The sequence below is a fragment of the Emydura macquarii genome, unplaced genomic scaffold (assembly GCF_026122565.2).
Source record: "Emydura macquarii macquarii isolate MOO-44397 ecotype Brisbane River unplaced genomic scaffold, CSIRO-AGI_Emac_v2 contig_306, whole genome shotgun sequence".
Lineage (NCBI taxonomy): Eukaryota > Metazoa > Chordata > Testudines > Chelidae > Emydura > Emydura macquarii.
The window spans coordinates 10,315,910-10,336,771 of NW_027130443.1; the positions used below are offsets into that span (position 1 = coordinate 10,315,910).

Below are 20,862 nucleotides of genomic sequence, written 5' to 3' on the forward strand. Positions count from 1 at the left end.
CACCTTCAGCATCAGTCACTGGCACCTCTCAACAGAGATCAATCACTGGTTTGGAGACACGGAGTTAGACCTTGACTTCAGGCTGGTTGGACTTGAATCCCCAAATGCTTATAGCTTGCATTGCATAGTCATCCCTAGCTCCCAGTGCTTTTCTTCGGTGGCTCTCAAAGCACTTTGCTAAAGGAAGTATTATCCCCATTTTATAGATGGGGAAACTCAGGCACATGCCTCGGTGAAGAGTGCCTTTCCCATGCTCACCCAGCAGGCTAATAGCAGAGCTGGGAATAGAACCAGGTCTCCTGAGTCACAGTCCCATGCTGTATCTTCTGGGATCCTCTCTGCCACAGGCCTGTGTAAGGTGAGGTGTTCTGTTCCTTCGGAGTGGTCCAAAATTGCACATTCTCCCCTGCCGCCGGGGAGCTGTGAATTCTGTGTGGCCCTAGGTGGGTGACTGAACACTGGGTTGTGAACATTTTGAATGACTACAGTTCTGATTAGTGTTGCTGGAGACTGAAGACCCGTATCCCTGGATCAGGTACGTCGGAGGCATCAGTTCAGGTTTGCTGCTGTCTCCCCCTGCCCTGGAGGGGTTCCTGTGGGGGCATGAAAGGATAGCTGGAGCCTCTGGGGCCCATTCAGTCTTTGGCACACCCGATTCCATTTATTACCCAGGTGAATGGGTTTTCGTGATGTGGACGTCTGTCTAGTAGGAGCTGGACTGAGCCTCAAATGAATCTCTCCTAGGTCACAAGTACCCGTTGGTTGTGTCCCTACCAACTTCAGCTGGCCTGGAAGGGATGCTGCATAGGTGAAAGTTGTAATTGATCAAAGCCTGTGGACTGGTGTCTGATGCGTGATCAGTCACTTTCCCTTTTACTGGTGGAATCCATTCCTGTCACTGGGGGTGGGGGGAGGGAGCTATCCCCCAGTGCAGCTCCTTTAGTACAACAGCCTGCCCTCTTCTCTTGCACCTCCCCTCCCAAGAAGCTTGATCCAGCAGAACCACACAACAGGCCAGGAGACATTTTTAGTTTCAGGTTTCATGGCTTCTAAACAAGAAGCCAAGTGGGTTTCGTTGTTCCTCGCAAGATGCGGCTTGAGTCTTTCAGAGGGATTCCCTTAGCATGAGCTACAGGAATTGCCATGCTGCCTCAGACCAATGGTCAATATAACCTGTATCCTGCCTCCAACAGTAGCTGATAAAGATGCTTCAAAGGGGTACTACTTTATTTTTTTGGCACAGCTTTCAAAGGGACACTGATAAGCGCTTGCGTGCTGCAGTCTGTGTCCTGGCCAGCTGTATGTGGATGTACGTAAGTAATAAGGACCCCTAGGTCCCAAGGGAGCCTGTCACACAGGGGAGAAGTAGCAGAGTTGCAAAAAGCAGTTAATGGCCCAAGTTTTAATTCCTTGCTGTGCTCTCCTACCCAAACTAGATCTCTAGTAAGCTCTTTGGGGACAGGGACTGTCTTTGTTCTGTTTGTCCAGCACCTGGCACAACAGGGTCTTAGGCTGCTGTGTGCTGCCATAACACCAATAATCACTGTTAGACTTGGCCCTTTTTCCTTGTTACAGTGGAGTCTACTCTTGGGAATGTTTAGTTCTTCGTAGTCGCTGGCCTGCCGTGCCATTGAGATCTTAACTTGCCACCCCCTTTCTTGAAAATCTAAAATGAAAGCATAAAGACGGGCCTTTGGTAGCTTGAAATCCCCTGGGATTAGGGCACCAATGGGTGCTGGGTTCCTAACTCGCCTTTGAAAATCCCAGCCTAAACTCTCCTCTCATACAGCGCTGTCGCAGGGGTGGAGGGAGCTGCTGCTGCAGATAAACATTTTTCCAGGAAGCGAATGTTTTCAGTTTTGCAAAGCACTGATAACACAGCAAACGCTCGAGCAGAAAGCAAGGGAGGGTGTTACATTAACTGAATGAAGTCTGTCCTTCACTCCCTGCTGGCAGGGAGCAAAGAAATGAGCCGCCCGAAGCGGCTCTGAAATCTTTGTTATGAAATCTTATCTGCCTGTTATCAGGCCTTTTAAGCTAGTGTTTTCAAGGCGCTCTTAAGCTGCAGCTTAACAAAACGGGATGGGCGGGCGCAGAGGGAAGTAGGTGCCAGGAGCGTAGCTATCGAGCCACCGGCTTTAAACAAGCCAGCCCCACCTGCTGTTCTGCATCTTCCATTTGCAGTGCAATAAGGATACCTAATGCTGTATAAAGGAGCCTGTGTCTGGGCTAGAAGAGAGGAAGGAAAATGTGACGTCACACAGCTGAGATATAGCGATTTAATGAAGACTAGTTCGTCTCCCTCAGGCCCTGGGCTCCGTGTTACTTAAGCAGGGCTATGCATTCATATTCCCAGTTTACTCATCTGTAAAATGAGGCGACGTGACTTGCCCACAGCCGCTCAGCTCTCCTAGGTCCCAGGCCCTATCCTCTTGGCCACGCTGTCTGTTACCAATCCTACCATCAGTCTTGAGCGGAGAATGAGAACTCTTTTCTGTCCCCTAGTGGTTACCTGTGCAGAGTGGGCAAGTTCCAGCTTGGGGTAGGGGCCATTGCAACAAATACTTGCATGCAAGTATGAGCAGAAAACTCATGTCCGGTTGATTCAGCTGCACATTAAATCATTCCCTCTCCTGCCTGGTTCTTCCTGGTTCTTAAGTTATACCAGCATAGCTGTGTCGACAGACAAGGGCTTCTGTCTACATAACTAACATCATTTGGGCAGGTGGTGCTCCTGCCCAGGCAGGAAAACTCCTGGTGGTGCTGTCTGTGCATCTACGCTAGGGGACTCTGCCGGCAGAGACTCTGTAGTGTAGGCTCCTGTACTGAAAAACCTGCATCAGCATAGCCACGTCTCTCTGAAATGTGACAAAGCCGCCCTGCGAGAGATGCAGCTCTGCCACTGTAACCACGCCGTCAGGGCCACGCCATGTCGCTGGAAGAATTCTTCCGTATACCTAGCTCCTGCCTCTTGGGGGTGTGGATTAACTACAGTGATGGGAAAGCCTCTCTTGTTGGTACAGTGAATGAAGCGCGACAGCTGTGCCGCTGTAGCGTTTTAAGTGTAGACTTGGCCTTAATGTTTTACTTTCTTACTCGGAGTTTAATGGCTGCAAATCCCTTGGAAGGGGAAAGCGTGAGAGCTTTTAGTAGGGGGAGAGAATCTGCTTTCAGTCCAGCCATTAGCTAGCAGGAGCTGCCCTGATGAAGGGGTGAAGGAAGGGGCTCTGTGCAGTGATAGAACATCCTGCACTCTCCAAAGTGGGTGTCCCCTGCAATGCTGTGGGCACAGGTTGTATGTGAGAAGGCAGGATGGGGGGAAACTGTCCTCCTGTGCTCCTTATCTGACTCGGATGGTCAGGGTTGGGTACTGGACTGGTACCAGAGCAGCTACAGGCCACATCTCGCTACTGTAGGGGGCTGAGATCATCTCTGCCTGGTGCTGCCTTCAGCCCTGACTCCACCCAACCACGTCTGGTGGGTGAAGGTGCAGCTGTGCCCTTTGCTGCACCCCGGCCATCTCCAGTAGGAGAGAATGCAGGACCGTGGAGGCCGGAGAGAGAGGACTTAACTGGTCTGTCCAATCAAAGCCAAGTGCCCAAGTAATTTTACAATGAGGTTTGGCCAGCCTATTTCTGGAACCTCCTCTGCCGAGATTGCAAAAAGTTGACTAGATCTTACACTGCCGTGCAAGGTGTTACCTAGCCCCAGGAGGTAATCTGAGGTGCAGGGCGATGCAGGGGTTTGCACAGGGTTGCAGAAGGAATCAAAGGCAGAGCAAGAAAAAGCACCCAGGAGTCCAGGTACCCAGCTACTGGCTCTCACCACTAAACCATCCCCCCCGCTTTTCACAAAGCTTGATGTTCTACTGAGGGCTTCCCAGACCCACTCCAGCCCTTTCCTGTGAGTGCAGGAGTTTCCTGTGAGTTTCCTTCCATGTGGGGTGGCCGTAGCCCACTTGGCCACGCACCTGGGGTGGCAGCGGGGCCTGCAGGATCCTGCTGCGGGCAAGCGGATTGCGCAGGGCAGGACCGCGCGCGCTTATGGCTCGCCCTGCACCGCCTCACTTGTGGATGTCTCGTCCTCTTCACGGATTGAGCCGGAGCCTGATTGCTGTACGCGGGATGTACGCCTGGCGCTGGGTGCAGAGCGGCACGAAGCTCCCTGCGTGCCTTTGTTCCCCTCTGCTGCTGGGATCAGCCAAACAAACTCCAGGCCAGCTGGGGTTAGGGGGAGAAATAAACTTGTGGTCGTGCTGCCGCCTGCTGGGCTAGCTCCACACCAGCACCCCGGCGCTTCACAGGCTGCACCCAGCTCTGTGTCGTTTTCACTAGTTCAAGGGCAAACCTGACTCTTTTTGTGGGCAGGCTGGGATCCCATCCCCACGGGGGGCTGGTGGATGGGGCGCAGCGCTCCCAGGGGCTGCCAGCTTCGCCAGCGCTTCGCTGTGCGAGCAGATCAACGTCCTCCCCTGCTGGGTGCCTGCCGTGCTTTGTGAAGGGCTGCGTATCACAATTCATTGAGTGGGGGGTGAAATTTACTAGGGATTCTTCTTTTTTTTTTTTACTCTCTGCAGGTCAGTTTTGGCCCACTTCACGTCCCACTGCAGCTGCTGCTGCTTTCTGTTTCTCTGTGTTACAGTGGTGGCTAGAGATCCCAGGTGAGATCAAAGCCCGGTTGAGCGAGGTGTTGTACAGAGAGGGTCCCCCTGCCTCACAGAGCTTGGGCTAGATAGACAAGACAGACAGAGGGTGGGAGAGGGAACAGGCACAGAGCGGGGCAGTGACTAGCAGGTCAGCGGCAGACCCCGGAACAGAACTCAGGTCTCTTTATCCCAGGGCCCTATCTGCTGACACTTCCTCTCCTTTTCTGCTAGAATCCCTTCCCCTGGGGGGTGGGCGATTCACTGCAGCACTTTGATTTCTGCAGCCCCCCCACCCCACTCCGTATGGCCGGCAGAAGAACAGCACCACAGTCCTGGCAAGGAGTCGAGTCTCTCTCTGCTTGTTGCAAACAAGAAGCCCAAGTGCCTTTTGGTGGTGACCGTGATTGTGACGGGCAGAGGCTGGAGGCTGACCGGCAGGCTCAAAGTGGCTCAAAACAGTGCTTCTGCCAGTGGAAGCCACTCAAAAATGCTGGCCTTAACTTCAGTTTCTTCAGTGAATAAATCAATGTTGTTATGGCAACAGGTGCTAAAGCCATCCAGGTCAGGAGTCATTGGTACATAAGCATTCAGGATGAAATTTTCCATACTTGAGGGGGTTGCGGGGTTAAAGCATTCTCTGAAGAGGCAGCTAAATGCTTTTCAACCTGTCTTTGTGCTGCAGATCAACTGCTCGAAGGCGAGAACACCCAGGGTACCTTTGGAGACCGCTGGGAGCTGAGCAGTTTTGCTCTAATGGAGGTGACGAAGTGGGAATTTTCTGTAATATTTTTATGAATTCTCCATTCCCTTCTGGACTGTGCATCCACACCTAGTGGGTTAAATCTGCTCTTCGGCAGGACCCAAGCTGGGGTGTTTGTGTCACGGCGCTGTCTGAGCCGGGACAGTCAGGTCATTAAGGCAGGGGCTGGAACATGCTGTAACCAACTCATCTCAATGAGGCAAAGACAATGGGACCCCTCCCCCCCCACGGCCAGAACATTCACAGCAAGCGACCAAGCAGAGTGAGATTGTCCCTCATCTCTCAGTGGAGAAGCCCAACCAAGAACAAAAGGGGAAAGGTGGGAGGCAGCTGGAATAAGGGCTGCCCTTTGGAGAGACACAGGGCTGTCATCTGGGATTGACAAAGGGACAGGGAGCCGGACAGCAGGAATGGACTGTACAGCAGCTTGGCTGGCTGGCTTGGCCAGAACGGACAACATCTTAACCTTTATTTTTCTAGGCTAACCTAGGGATTTCCCCGTGTTGGGGTCCAGCTGACTGGGTAAACCCGACTCTGCCTTGAAAAGGCCGCCTGGTGTCGCTGCCAATCCCTGCGGAGCTGCATGTGAAAGCAAAGGATGGAAAGGTCTCTGCCCAGGAGTCAGTTGGACTCGCTGGGCCAGGCGGCTCAGTCTTGGACATGGTGAGACCACGTGGCTTACCCTGACTGAAGAGTGGGACCCCTAAGGGGTCTGCCCCACAGAAGGGGTTCCTCCAAGGGCCTGTTTAAAAGCTGGGGCAAAGCACAGATCTTGTGGGTCTGTGACAGCGGGTTTCCCCAGTCTGGAGCCCAGGGGCTGAGGCAGGGAAAGGGAACAGTGTGTCGTCTACATCCGAACGTTTTGCTGCTCTAAAGTGGCAGTTCCTCCCCCTTGGCATAGACACCGTTATACTGGTGTCAAAAGTGCTCCGACCGGGCTCGCTCATTCCACTCTGGCAAAGCAAAACAAGCAATTATATTAAATAAGCGCCTCGTGCTGGTGCGGCTGCAGCGGTGCTGTGGCTTTTGCCAGCATAATTCTGTCGGAGTAAAATCCCTTTCGCCACTGACACAGCCGAGCCAGCAACACTTCATCCGTGTAGACCAGCCCTTGGATTCCAGGACAGCCAAGCTGGGGCATTAGCTGATGTTTTCGTGGCAGGGCGTTGGCCACAAGGGCAGTCGGCGATCACCGCTGCAGGAGGAAACAGGACTCTGGATAAACCAGACGAAAAGTGAAATCTTGATCCCACTGAAGTCCACAGGAGTTTGCCATTGACTTACGTGGAGCCAGGATGTCACCTTAAGGCAGCTCTGGCCTGCCATGGCTTTGGGTGTCTCTTAACCTCTTAGTCCTTTCTGCACGCCGATGAGAAGGCTCAGGCTCTATCTCGGAAGGGTCTTTTTTCAACCAGCTGCTCAGTGACATTGGCTACGTTTCTCTCTGCCTGACAGCACCAATGTCATTTGAAAGACCTGAGGCCTGTGATGTCCCGCGGCCCAATATCTCCAGCCTCTCCTCTGATCACTGCTGCAGTGTGGTCTCTGGCTGCGCTGGCACTGTGTGTGGGCGGGAGAGTTCGGTTCAGACCTTTGGACCATTTTAAGGAAGGCAGTTGGCCTGGTTGTTAAGGACCTGGGCTGGGATTCACTGATGGCAGCGGTAGGGGAAATGATTCCTTCCCCCAGCTGTGCAATGGGGTTTTGAAGGGAGCTGAAGCAGTCAGCAGCTCAGTTGTATGGCTGATGAGACAGCAACTCCAGCCGCCTGGTACACCCTAGCACGAGTGCGGGGCATTGGAACCAGCATCTCTGTGTGCCTTGGAGATCTGACCCCCATCCACGTCTTGTCCTGGCCTAGCTTGCGGGGATCTAAAGGGATGGCAGGACCAAGTGGCGTGGTTACATGCCACCCTTCCTCAGTGGGATGTGGAGTGCGTATTGTAATTTCCGCCAGGCTGTGCTTCCATGCGCTGGGCAGCAGAGGGCACTGCTCTCCTGCAGATGCGTGGCTCCCACTGAGTCGCCTGGACCTCCTGGATCTCACCCAGCCCTCAGGCTCCTGCTGCTGTCCGGCCAACAGGCGGACTTCTGGGAGCTGCCCTCTTCGTGCTCTGCTCGAGTCTGTCGCCAGGAGCCTGGGCAAAGGAAGGCTGCCAGTCAGTCTATCTTGGCCTGTAGCTCGTCCAAGCATTCCTTGGAGGCGTTCGGTGTTTGGCACCCTGCAGCCACCAGCAAGCTCAGCCTCACAACCCCACCCGTGGCAAAGCGGCATTGCCCCCATTTTTACAGGGGGGGAAACTGAGGCACAGAGCGGGGACTTAACTTACCCCGAGGCACACTGGGCTAGAGGTCTGGGGTTCAGGCCTTCCATGACTGTGCTCAGACTGCTAGGCCATGCTGCGTCTGTCCGAAGATCAAGCCTCTGTTTGGAAGCGTTGATGCTCCCGGCTTCTCCTGCCCCTCCCCTCACCCCCCTTGCTGTGCTGATACTTGTAAACACTCAGGCAATCCTGGGGTGCCGGTTGTCCTCATGATATGGGGGAACTAGCTCCAATGTCTCAGGTTCCGCCTGAGCTCTGAATTCTCCGACACTTCTCTGCAAAACTCAGGTGTGCTTTCGGACAACCCCATCTGCAAGCCAGCAGCCCGGCCAGCGTCTCCTCTGCTGTTCACCTGAAAACCAAGGCCCTGAAGCCTCCTTTGAATTGGATTGTGGGCAAACTCCTCGCTCAGACAAGGCAGAACCCCAATACCTTTGGCATGGGGCTCAGACATCAAGCATTATGCCCAGCACTAGGTATATAGGGCCAGCTGTAGTGCAAGCAGGGCACTAGAAATGCCCCCACTGAACCTGGGCCCTACACCTGCAGTGAGCTGGGCATTGCTCATCATGCCGATTTTAGACACTCTGCTTGGGAGAGGCTAAATTTGGACACTGAGCCCGGCGAGCCAAATAAAACACACACAGCCTGGCCTGATCTGTTGCCAGTACAGCCTACACAAAGCTCTGCCCCAGACATTCCCTAATCGCAGCCAGGTAAAAAGCTCCCCCTCTTCTTCCTCATCAGAGCCTCGTGGGAGTTGCACGCGATCTGGATCAGCCTGGCGCAGGAGATGACCAGCAGACATGTCCATGGCTGATCCTGCTACCACTTCAGCGGACAGGCAGGATTGGGCCCCTATCTTCTGTGTCACATGCATTTGTACTGGGCCTTCATCCCCTCTGTCCTTCTACTCCTCGTCTTGTCTCCATTGTCTCCTCTGCAGCTGCCACCTGCCCTCTGTCTGTCCCACCTGACGGCAGCGAGCCCGGATCTTGCGAAAGGGCTAAAAAGGGAAACAATAAAGAGGATATTTATAACCCAGGTTTCAGGTAGAGCCGGCAGAGCTGGGCCATGGAGAAACAGCCTGGTACTCAGAGCAGCTCTGTCAGCTCCTGATTGTTTTTAAAATAGAAGAACTGTATCCATTTAGCTCTGCTGTGGTTTGGATTGCAGCCCAGAAGAGAGAAAAGATCAAGGACTGGAGGACGGGAGGGAAATAGGCAGGGCTGGGCTCTGGCAAGGAGGGTTCCTATATGCTAATGACCGTTCCTCTTGGAAGCGGTTTCCATTCCTGGGTACGGAGGTAAACTGGAAGGGACAGAAATCTCTCCAAGAGGCCAGGAACCAGTCCTGGGTGTGACTGTGCGTAATGCACTGCACCCGCTGCCATCTGTGCGGAGCTGGGCAGAAAACGCCTGTGCCTGCTCGCAATGCAACCTGCTCCCAAGGGGGCTGGTTTGTTTCCATTAAAAACTCTGCTCTTTCCAACGTGAGCTGCCATCTTTGGTGTGGGGCAACGGAGCGGGCGCTGGCCTGGCACTCAAGAGCCCTTTCCGGCCCTGCTCTTTGACTTTGGGCAAGTAATTTCTCTGTGTCCCTGTTTCCCCTCTCCTCCGATGTCTTGCCACAGCTGGTTGGCGCAGAGGTGTCTCTCCCTGCGGGGCTCCACTCTCAGTTGGGGTCTCTGGCACTATAATAATGGAAATAATTAAAGCACTGAAAGATTAACTCTATAAATACTTCATCCCGAGAGGCATCGTCCTCACCCAGACGGCTTCATCTAGCATCAGCAAAGCGCTTCACAAAAGATCATGTAATCATCCACGTAGTACGGGTGGGGAAACTGAGGCACAAAAAGGGGGCGAGGGCGTGACTTGCCCAAGGTCACCCAGTGTGTCAGTGGCAGAGACAGGAATAGAACCACTTCATTGACTATGACATCCAGGATCCTGGTTCCCCACCTGGTGCTCTCATTTCCACCTGCGTCGGATGGTCCCAATTCCAGCTTCTGCCGTCTCATTGGTGGTAAAATTTCACGCTGGGGTAAGTGACACAAGGTGCAGGGCCCAGGAGACTTGGGCCCTCTGGAGGCAATGCTGACCACATGGTGATTCCATATGGTGATGATTGAGCATTTCACCCTCTCTAATTAATCCTCCCTATATCCCTATGAGGTACAGCAGGGCTATGAGCCCCATTTTACAGATGGGGAACTGAGGCACAGAGAGACTGAGTGACTTGCCGCAGATGAAACAGAGCAGAGAAATGAACCCAAGCTAGTGCACTAACCACTGGACCATCCTTCCTCACACTAGAGAGGCCAGATGATGCCAAACCCCTCCAGACTGTCACATGCAGCAGGCTGGATTGCTACTGGGCAAACTGGCTCCGCAAGTGCTGTCTGCAGTGAGTGGTCCTTTGTGAACCCCAGAGTCCATAAGCCACCATTGGCACTAGGGGCTGAGCACATGGGAGCCCTTGGATGGCTGTTGTCTTGTGACACACACACAGCTAGCAGCAGCTGCAGGAAGGGACACCCAACCGCAAAAACCTCCATACAATCAAATCACCTTCAGGCTCTGCCTCCCACCTCCTCTCCAGCTCACACGCACACATGCCAGATGGCTAATGAGGTGGAGGCAGAGCTCAGTCGGAGAGATTCTGCCCAGTGCAGCATTTAGCCTTGGATTGTTTTCACTGCGCCGGGTGTCCTGCTGTCTGGTTTGCTTTGGCTGTCTGTCCCTGGAATGCCTGTGTTTGTTGGCATGACTGATAATGAGCCTATAAACAGAGGATGCTACTGGCACGTGAGCCCTGCGTGTGTGCTGGAGATGGCAACCTGCTGCCCGTGTGTGTGTGTGTTTATTCATCTGTAGGTGGTGCAGGTAGTAGACCAGTGTGCAAGAGAGTGGGAGAGTAATGCAGGTTGCAGAGTGTGTGTGAGTGTGTGTGTTTAGCTATGAGGTGGGTAATGCTGGCTGCAGCATATGGTGACTGTAAATGCGTGTCTCTGGGGTGATGCAGGTTGTAGCATGGGGGATGACTAATGGGGAGATGCAGGCTGTAGCATGGCAAGTGATTGTAGTGGGGAGATGCAGGCTGTAGCAAGGGGGATGATTGTAGTGGCTGCAGCCAGAGGGCTCTGCACGAGCATGCATCTGTGCTGGTGTTTGGTGCTGTGCGTGCCTGTGCAGTGTAAAATCCGGGTGACTACCTGTGTGGGACAGGTCGGCTGTGTCTCTCCTGGCCATGCAGGTGACAGTGTGGTTGACTGTGAAATGCAGGTTGTCCCGGTTCCACAGGATCAGTGCTACGGCTACGGCCCCCGCTGTGGAGCCGTCTCTAGGAGGAACCCCTTCAGTGCGTCAGAGACCCAAAGAGCCTCTCTCTAACTCCAGGGGCAGCCGTGTGGCTTCCCTGCCTCCTTAGCCTGGATCTCTGGGCCTTCAGCGCCATACTGAGAGCTCCGGTCAGCGAGTCCAACTCAGAGAGACCCTGATGGAGACTTGTCCATGCCCCCTGCCCTCCTCAGCTGGGGCTGGGTGGGGAGCAGGGGCCAGGGGCTGCGGCTGGAGCGGGGCTGCGGTCAGGGGCCGAAGCTGGAAGTGGGGCTGAGGTGGCCGGGGACCCCGGAGGCTGCGGCAGGCCCCGATAGCCAAGGCCACGGCTGGGAGATGGGGCCCAGGTGCCGAAGGCTGAGGCCGGGACTGAGGCGGGGGCCAAGGTGTGGGGGGCCATGACCGGGGGCTGTGACCGGGGGTTGGGTGCCGAGTCAGGGGCCAGGTGCCAAGGCTGCAGCTGGGGGACGGGGACGGAGCAGAGCTGGGGCAGAGTGGGGCTGGGTGGCGCTGGCGCTCCCTCCCCGCCCCCTATAAGTGCTGGCATGGGCCCTGCCGCACCCCCTGAAGGTTCCTCCATGCCTCCCTGGGGGGGAGCACACCCCATAGCTTGGGGGTCTCTGGTTCAAGCTCTGTCTGTCTCCCCATCTGACCCTCTTTGTCAGACTCCAGGTGACAGCCCGGACTTCTTCCAGAAGCCAGCTCTTATTCCCCATGGCACGCTTCTCCAGTCCTTTGAGCTCCAGCTGGGGTCTCTTGTTCAGCTTCCCTAAGGAGAGACAGGGGAATCCATATGCCTCTGGGTCGCTGGTTGCTCGGGGGCGATGCCCTGGCATCTGGATTTGCCATTGTCTTCTCAGATGTTCTTTTGATATGGAGGTTAAGGCCCAGACAGCGAGGGGACACCCACACCTATGTCTCCTAGCCTGCTGGGAGAGCAAACCGTCCCCCTCCACCCACTGGGTAACAATGCAGCCTATAGGGAAACTGAGGCACTCACAAAAATGTTACAAAATATTCCCACTTTGTCACACAGCGTCTGGTCTGGTTTTGTGTCTCCATGTGAGGCGAGCTGGTCTCTAGGTACCGAGGCAATGGGTGAGTAGCAATGCCTGACTGACATGGGCACATGGTACCGGGCCCCTGCTTTGCGCCAAATTATTTCCAGCCTTCCCCATCCAGCAGTGGTAATTCCCTAGGGCTTCTGACACGCTGCCGCGCCCTGGCTCCCTTTTTCTTGGCTGACGGACCCCTGAGCTTTCCTCCCCCATGTCTGGGCCTCTAGCCCAGCATCGGGGCTGGATTTATCAAGCCTCTTTCACTCCTGCCAAACTAGGAGGCTCAGAGTGAATGAGTCTGATTCCCAGTCACTCTGTCCCTGCCCTTGGGGAGCAAGAAGGGGATGGGGGCAGCTTAAAGCGGCTTTAAGCCACCTTTCATCTTCCCTTATTCTGGGGCTGTTCAGACACCTGCCTGGCCCCCAATCTAAAGTGAGAGTAACCTCAGGGCTGCTCCAACTTGCACGCTGCTTCCTTCACCTCCCTGGGGCTAGCAAAATTTCGGAGTCTTTCAGATACGATGTAAATACTAAGCTCCTTACCACTCGAGTCCTTTCTGGATCCCCTGGCGCTTTCCTGAATGGTATAACCTTTCGTGTCCTGCTTAGATTTCACTACATCCTGCCTGCTTGAAATTAGACAGCCCCATCCAACCTTCAGAGTGTTCAAAAAACCACTGAATATTCCAGCTTGATTCCCGAGCCCTACCTACTCCCCCACCACTGCCGTGTCAAGCAGACACAGTATTTCTCTTCCCTGGTGGTTCTCATCCGCTGGGACGCTGTGCACTGTTAGTGAATTGCTGCAGCCTGCATCCCCCCCACCCTCCTGAAAGCAGCTGCATTTCTATGGCGGGTGGGGCGATTCCTGTGTATGTTGTCAAATGCTTTGCGATGCAAGGTGCTGGATGACTGCTGTTACTGTTTGTACAGAGCTGTGTCAACTCAGACATAATTCTGAAACAAACGAGGAGACTACAGAGTTTAGGAAACAGACCAGGAATTGTGTGTATATATAGAATGATATATACAGTTCGACTCCAAACTCTGGCTATTTCTCTCCATCCAGAGAAGGGGAAAATTGGCCCACTAATTCTTAAAATGTCTGCAGCCTTTCAGGAATGTTTACACATTGCACCACAATAAATAAATAATTTAAAAAAAGGCTCTTCATCTCCACTGCCTTCCAACCCAGGCCAGGTTGGGAACCTGCAGTGGAAGGTGGGCCTGTCAATTTCAGAGCTGTGAGATGAGGAACACTACCGACAGTCAAATTCCCCCCGGAGTTAGAAAGTGCATGACTAATGCCGTGTCTTCAAACCCAGAATGGCAGCAATCCTCCATAAAAATGCACTTCTCTGAACTGGATCCCCCCAGCACACAGACAAAGATGGGCAAAGGATTCATATGAAACACCTGGTGTCGGAAGATGAAATCTTCCCACACTGTCATCTTTTTCCCAAGTCTTAACTGTTTGCCAGGCAAGACTCGTGGTGCTCTGATTAACTCTGTGTAATATGGCAGTGTCAGGCAGTGTCTAAGGCTCTGCAAGTGGTTTCCATTATGAAATCTATGTTTTAAGGGTCTGGGTCTGAGCTGCAAAATGGATGTGATGGTGAATGAAGTCCCAGCCCCCAGCTGATCTGGCTGGTTTTAAGTCATGGAGGGTGTCAAACAAAAGGAAGGTAAGTACAGTGGAAGCTCGACAAGTGTGTGTATCTAGCTATGGAAATGCAGACACGGGCCGCATATTGTCTCCTTGTGTGTGGTGGGGGGAGGGAGTCAGTCAAAGTGGACGAGTTTACTAGTGTGGAATTGTGGCTAGTGCTAATCCTGTTGGCCCTGCAGACCCAATCAGCTAGAAGAGGGAGCGAGGCAGTGGAGAGTGCAAGGTGCAGGGATACAGGACTCCCGGGCTGTCACAAGCTTCCTGTACGAGGATGGGCAAGTCATTTCAGTCTCCAGCTCTGTGCCTCAGTTTCCCCATCTGTAAAATGGGGATAGTGACGTTGGCTGGCTTCCTTTGTCGAGCACTTTGAGATCACAGATGAACTCTCTATCAGGCTGAAAAGCATTAGTTTCAAGAAAACTTGTCACCTAAATTCTGGCTGCAGAATCTTCTGTTCCTCAGGACAGTGAATCTCCAGTTTTCAGGCAGAGCTTGCAGGGTGTAAAGTTAATATAGGTTGATAAATGGAGCAAAATTGGTCGGGAACCGCCTAGAGAGAATGTGTGGGACTCCCACAGCATCCTGTTCAGAGAGTCATTTTTACAACTTTCTGGGCAGGTGGATTTCAGAACTGGTGTTGGGTTTTGTTTGTTTGTTTTAAATTGTAAAGTTAAGATGTCAACTCTTTGGATCTTTAAAACAGCCAAGTGGTGAAAATGATGATTTGGATTCCAGTACCACCTAGCAACCTCATTGCGCTAGGCACTGCACAGACATATGAAGAGCAAATCCCTGCTGTGAAAGTTTACAATCTAAACAGATAAAGGAAGGATAATTATCTCCGTTTTACAGCGATTAAGTGAGCTGCCCAGGGTCACACAGGGAGGCTGTGGCAAGCTAGGAACTGAATCCAGATTCCCTGCTCCCAGTCCAGTGTTTTAACTGCAAGACCAGAAGGAAAGCTATTACTCATGCAGAGTAAGCACATTTCCCTGTAAGTAGTTTTCTTCTGAATCCTTTCACCGCCTAGATACTGGGTAGAGAGAGAATACACACCTGACCCTCTCCAGCCACCGCAGTTCCTCTTGTCCGGCCTCCTGTACAGTCATGACGTAAACGCACATGAAGGCGAGACAATCAAACTTGTGCTAGCTGTGAGGCCTGGCATAAAATGGCCAAGGCAAATGCACTTTGTTGAGGCACAGACAGCAATTCGATAATCCCGCAGCCTGCCACCTGGGCCCTGGCCCTTGCAACTCCTACGGGGGGGGTTCATCCTTAGCTGCAGAAGAGCCAGAATCTTTCTTTTGCTTGAAATCCCCTTTCACAAGTGCTGCCTATTTGCATTTGCTCTGGGATTGCTCTGTCCCCCCCCACAGGACTTGGCCATCCTGGGCTCTGACACTGACACGTCTCCAGAGGGGTTTGGGACTCATGCACATCAGCTCAGGCCGCGACTCCGGGGGGGCTCACACCGAATTCTTTTTTCCCAGCGGAACGCCTGCCCCTCACATTCCCCCTCCCTTCCCCCCCCTTTTCTCTCTCTTCTGTCCCCTCTGCCCAGGCCTTTTTTCCTGGCCTGTTCTGCCCATCCCCTCCGTTCAGGGCTGCATTCTACTTTTTGAAGCGGGCAGGGTCGGGTCCCTCCTCTCTCTTCTGCCTGGCTCCCGCCCTCCTTCCCCTTTGCCATTCGCTTTCCAGCCGTCTCCACTGCAGTTCCATGGCTCCTCTCTTGCCCCCCCCCCTCGCTGTTGGAGCCAGCTCGTCTCTCCCCCCGCACCTGTCTTATTCTACCCCTCCCCATCCCTCCCCCTTCCCCCCATCCCTCCAGGTTCATCCCCCTTCTCCCCCCCCCCCAGTCTCTGTCTCTCCCCCCCCCCCCCCCGCGGGTCCCCGTCTCTCCCCGCCCCTCTCCCCGCCCCCCGGCCGGGCTAGGCTGGAGTGACTCGCAGCCACTCGCCGCCTGCCGGCTGCGGCTCTCGGGCGGGCAGGGAGGGAGCCAGCGAGGCGGCGGCTGCAGCATGCGGACGGGCAGCGGCGGGGAGGCGGCGGGCGGCGGCGGCGGCGGCGGCGGGGCGCCCGGCCCGGAGGAGCGGCCGGCGGCCGGGGAGGAGCCGGGCCCGGGGGCCAAGCGGGGCCAGAGGCGGCTGCGGGGCGGCAGCATGAGCGGGCGGGCCGGGAAGGGCTCCCCGAACGGCGAGTGCCGGCGCGGGGAGCCGCCGGCCGAGCCCCCCCGGGAGCCCAAGGTCTCCTTCTCCTGCAGCGGGGCCGAGAGCGGCTCCCCCGGGGGGCCGGAGGCGGGCGGCGGGGAGCCCCGCGGCAGCCAGGCCAGCTTCATGCAGCGCCAGTTCGGGGCCATGCTCCAGCCCGGGGTGAACAAGTTCTCGCTGCGGATGTTCGGCTCCCAGAAGGCGGTGGAGCGGGAGCAGGAGCGGGTCAAGTCGGCCGGGGCCTGGATCATCCACCCCTACAGCGACTTCAGGTAGCGGGGGGGGGAGAGATGCTGGGGTGATGGGGGGCAGGAAGGGGAGAAGAGAGGGAGTGGGGAGATAATCTGGGGGTACAGGGGGAGTCTGGGGGGTAGGCAAGGGGTAAGTAGTCAAGAGAAGAGTGGGGGGGGGGCTAGATCATCCACCCCTTCAGAGACTTTAAAGACTGGGGGGGAAGCAGGACCATCCATCCCTACAGGGATTTCAGGTTCTGGGGGGGCCCAAAGGGGCAGGGGGGCCTGGTTTATCTCTCCTCCCCCCTCTCTCTCCAGCGGCTGCGGTGACTCTGTCTGGAAGGCTCCCCAGCTCCTGGCCCATCCCCGAGATCGGTCCATCCAGGGTGGGGAGAAGGCTGAGCTCTAGGGCTGGAGATCCAGGAGGAGAGGCCGGGCCAGGCTTTGGAGAGAGGGCACCTTGAGCTGTGCCTGGAGTGTAGAGGAGCCGGGATGGACCCGGGCGCTGTTTAGACCTTCCCCTCCCGTCTGGCCCTGGGGATGAGGGAGCCCTGATCCCAGTGAAGCAGCAGCAAAGGCCGGACACAGCCCCGTCTGATGGGGCAGCAGGATTCTGGCTTCCCTTGGGGACGACGAATGAGGAATCCAAGGGCGGGGCCTTTGACAAGGGCATCCCTTAGCCTCTCCACAATGCGGGGCTTCTCCTCCTCCGGCGAGACTCTGAACTTCTTAGCCCTCTTGCCAAGATGTCTTAACCAAGCAGGAAACCCTCCCAGTGACCCAGCAGTGTTCAGAGACCCGGCTTGGGACAGGTTCAGTCCCAGAGAGGCAGAAATGGGAAGGGGCAGAAACTCCATTCCGGGCATTAGCTGGCGCAGGGGAACTGCACCTCTTCGGGCAGTCTGCTCCTCTGGGCCGCTAGCACTGTGCTGGGCATGTAGACAGAGTGGTGGAAGGCAGGGTGGGCATGACATTGGCTGAGGATCTGGTCTCCCTCCTTATTTAAGCATCAGTGATGCAGCAGCTTTGTCTCCCTCCCCCCGCACTACAAGATGTTTTAATGAGGCCAGATTGTGTTACTAGCTTTCATTCTCCAGGGTGTGTGAAGCCCAGGTCCTCAACGTTGAGGCTTCCCAGCAAGATTTTTATTCAGCACCGTGGGACTAGAGCCCCGGCATGCAACCTCTGCAGCCTCCTGGGAGTCACAAAGCAGAATGCAAGCTACTGCAGCAGTAGCTGTGTCCTTTCCCACTGGCATGTCCTATATTATTCTGTCCTCCCCCAACCTCCTCTCCCAAGCCCTCAGGAAAGCTTTGAACGGGTCCAAATGTTTCCATAGTTAAATGCAAACTGCTGGTGAAGAGGCGTATGGTCTGGTCAAATACTGTGCCGCCATGTGGTTTTCTGCAGTTATTAAAAATAATAAAAATGGCTCCCCCCCTTTTCCGAGGATGTTGATATTTTTAGGGAAAAAGTCCCTTTGGGGCCCCTGGGTGGCTGAAAAATTGTCTCCATCTCCCATGCTGCTCCAGGCAAAAGACTGCACGGAGGGTGCAGCTGTCACCAGACATCTGGGTGTTCAGACACACTTGGGTACCATTTTCTTCTCCTTCCCTTGCTGTTCCTGCTCAGCCTGCATCTCTGGCAGCATTTTGCAAGTGCTAGTGGGCTGGGGCATTAATGCTGGTTGTCTCCACCTCTGGAGAGCAGGAGATGGGGAACACCCATGCAGAGGACAGAAAGTCTTGCAGTTAGTCCTAGTCCCTCAGTTGTGGTAGCCATTTAACCTTGTTTCTGCTGCTGCTTTCTATCTGTTTACATGGGCATTTCAAAAGAGGAGTCAACTGAATTCCAAACCTGTGTGTGTGTGTGGATTCTGGAGAGTCTTACTTATTATTTGTATCCTAACCGCCCCTACAAGATCAGTGCTAGGCACTGTACAAGTATGTAGTGAGAGAGAGAGTGTGTCCTTGCTCCCAAAGAGACAGGGCAGACAAAGGGTGGAAGGAGAATCTGGGGGAAATGATTTGGCCGAGGTCATATAGCAGATCAGTATCAGAGCAAGGGATGGAACCCGTGTCTCCTGACTCCCAGTTCAGTGCCCTGTCTCCATTGGATTATGCTGTGTTTTTTGGAGGAAGAAGGCTGACTAGTAAGCGACCTCTGGTTACATGTTTGCAGCTGCGTGTGCCAATGTTTCTGTAGTGTTTCCCCAGTTCAGAAGACTATAGCTCCTTACAGGAATTCTCCAGCAGATCCATCCAATGTATCCCCTCACACACACAACCCACCCCCCGTAGTATGGGACCCTGTCAGGGAAGGGCCCTTATATGCTGCAGGACTGAAGCATGCCAGAGAAACTCAAAGGAAAGGCCCCCTGATATATGGCCTTCCCTGATCCCATTCCAACAACCTGTAGGGTCATTAATCTTTTTCTATCATTCTCTGGTGCAGCCAGCTCTTCCTTTCCCCTCCTTGTAAATTACAACCGCACATCATTTGTCCTGAGGCATTAAGGCAGAATAAGCAGCTAGCATAAAGAGTGTGATTCACACCAGTGTAGAAAGGAAGACTCAACGCCATAGAAATCAGTTCAGTTCCAGTGGTTTGAGGTCAGAATCTGCCCCTAAGTGAGTGTCTCCCCCTGCCTCCCCCCACAGCCCCATCATTCCATCTGTCATGTTCACCCTTAGCTTTGTTTTAACGTTATCTGCGGTGGTGCGGTTAAATGGTATTAGACTATAACTTGCATTGACATCTGTTTGTTTCATCTTGACATTGTAATGTCATCTCCATTGCTTGCATTGACCTTGGCGTAATGAGATCACTGGGACAATGCTTAGGCTGTGTTTAAGAGAATTAGGAATTAACATTGCCATGAAGAAAACTCTTGCTTCCCACAGGCTGTTTCTCATAGTCAAACCCTGTGACCGTTTTGAACCATTTCTTTTAAATTGTGGTTTAACAAGATACCAGAGCAGACAAGAGCTTGCACTTTTGCGGTGCTTTTGTTCAAGACTCCGCAAACACTATTCACTGGGCGTCTCAACTCCGCTGTGAAATCTCTCCTCCTCCTCACTCCCATTTGACTGAAGGGAAGACACTCAAGTCCCTGATTCTGCAATGGGCTCTGTGTCAGCAAATCCATGTGCCTGTAACAGAATCTCCTGATTCCAGTGGAGTTCTGCATGGGTGCAAGGGGCTGCTTTTCCAGAGCTCACTGCAGAATTGGGGACAAAGAGATTTGCCCAAGATTGCACAGTGATTCATGGCTGGAATTGGGAATAAAAATCCATGTGTTGTTTGTTGTGCTGTGCATCAGTCACAAGGTCGTCTGGTAGGCAGTGGATAAGGCAATGAACTAGGAGGCAAGTGTTCTGGGTTCTGTTCCCAGTTCTGCCACCAACTTGCTGTGTGACCATGGGCACGTCACTTCCTCTCTCTCTGTCTCGTCTGTCTCCCCCCTCCCCCACCATTTGTTTATTTGGCTTATTTATGCTATAAACCCTTTGGGGGCAGGGACTCTTTTGCTAGGTATTTATGCAGTATCTAGCACGACGGCTTCCACACTCAGCTGGGGCATTTAGGAGCTGCTGACATAAAAATAATTAATAACAAATCCATCCAGTGACATACTTGGATTTGATCTATACCCACAGAGAGCAAAATCAGGGAAGAATTTATCTCAGAAATCATATCAAGGTGCAGACAGATTTGGCTTTGCTTTAAATCCACTCTACTGTAAATGCTTATGCCAAATTATAGTTCTCATTTCTCTTCCCCAAATCTGATCAGAATAATGGAATAAGTTTCCAGCAATGTTTTCCTTGCAAAATCCATTTTCTCATCTTAAGATCAAATCATTACCATCTGCATATGTGACATTACTTCATAATCGCACCTATTTGCAGAACGTATCTCCTCACAGGCAGAGCACTATAATTATTCATGCAAAATGCAAAGGGGGAGATGTGCTCCAGGAGCTCAAGTTCCTATTTACACAAATATTGAATTATTAGGAGGCAACATGGGCTGCTGTTTCATATCAGGAGTTGCAAATTTGATAAAAAGCCTTGTAAATTACATGCTGAAACATACAATGCAGAATTGAGCCACCCAGTGATGGGCTGTCTTGTTCAGTCCTGTTTCTATCCTCTCCATTTATTGCCTGTTTCTGGTGCCTTTTTCAAAATGTCTAGTTAGTGCTTTTATCCCCAGTTGAAGCTAAACTATAAACCCGAGAGGGGACAGGTAACTAGGACTCCGTTCTCAGTTCTGCAGTGGCCTTAGGCAAATTGCCTCATTTCTCTAAGCCCCAGTTTATCCATCTGCAAAGTTGAGACATGGGAGGGTCAGGAGAGGTAATCCACCAAAACACGTTTGTTAAATGCTTTGAGATCTGTGGATATAAGACACTGTGTCATAGCACAAAGTGTTGTTATAAAAGAATTTTAAACCTAGCAGGTAGGAACAAACATACTGGGCCAGACACAAGGGCCATCTACTACAGTATTCTCTTGTTTCTGACAGGGGCCAGCGCCAGATGCTACAGAGGAAGGTGCAGGAAACCCCACAATAGAAAGATGTGGGATAATCTGCCCCCACATTAGGGCTCATTCTGAT

At 53.4% G+C, this 20,862-nt stretch overlaps 1 protein-coding gene across 1 annotated transcript in view; it reads left to right on the forward strand.

The window, feature by feature from the left end:
• The first annotated feature begins 15,817 nt into the window (after window positions 1-15,817).
• Window positions 15,818-20,862, forward strand: part of HCN2 (hyperpolarization activated cyclic nucleotide gated potassium and sodium channel 2) — a 35,527-nt gene continuing 30,482 nt past the window's right edge. Inside the window, exon 1 of the mRNA XM_067554713.1 lies at window positions 15,818-16,278. Within this exon, the coding sequence (XP_067410814.1) occupies window positions 15,818-16,278 (461 nt within the window). The remainder of the gene's footprint in view (window positions 16,279-20,862) is intronic.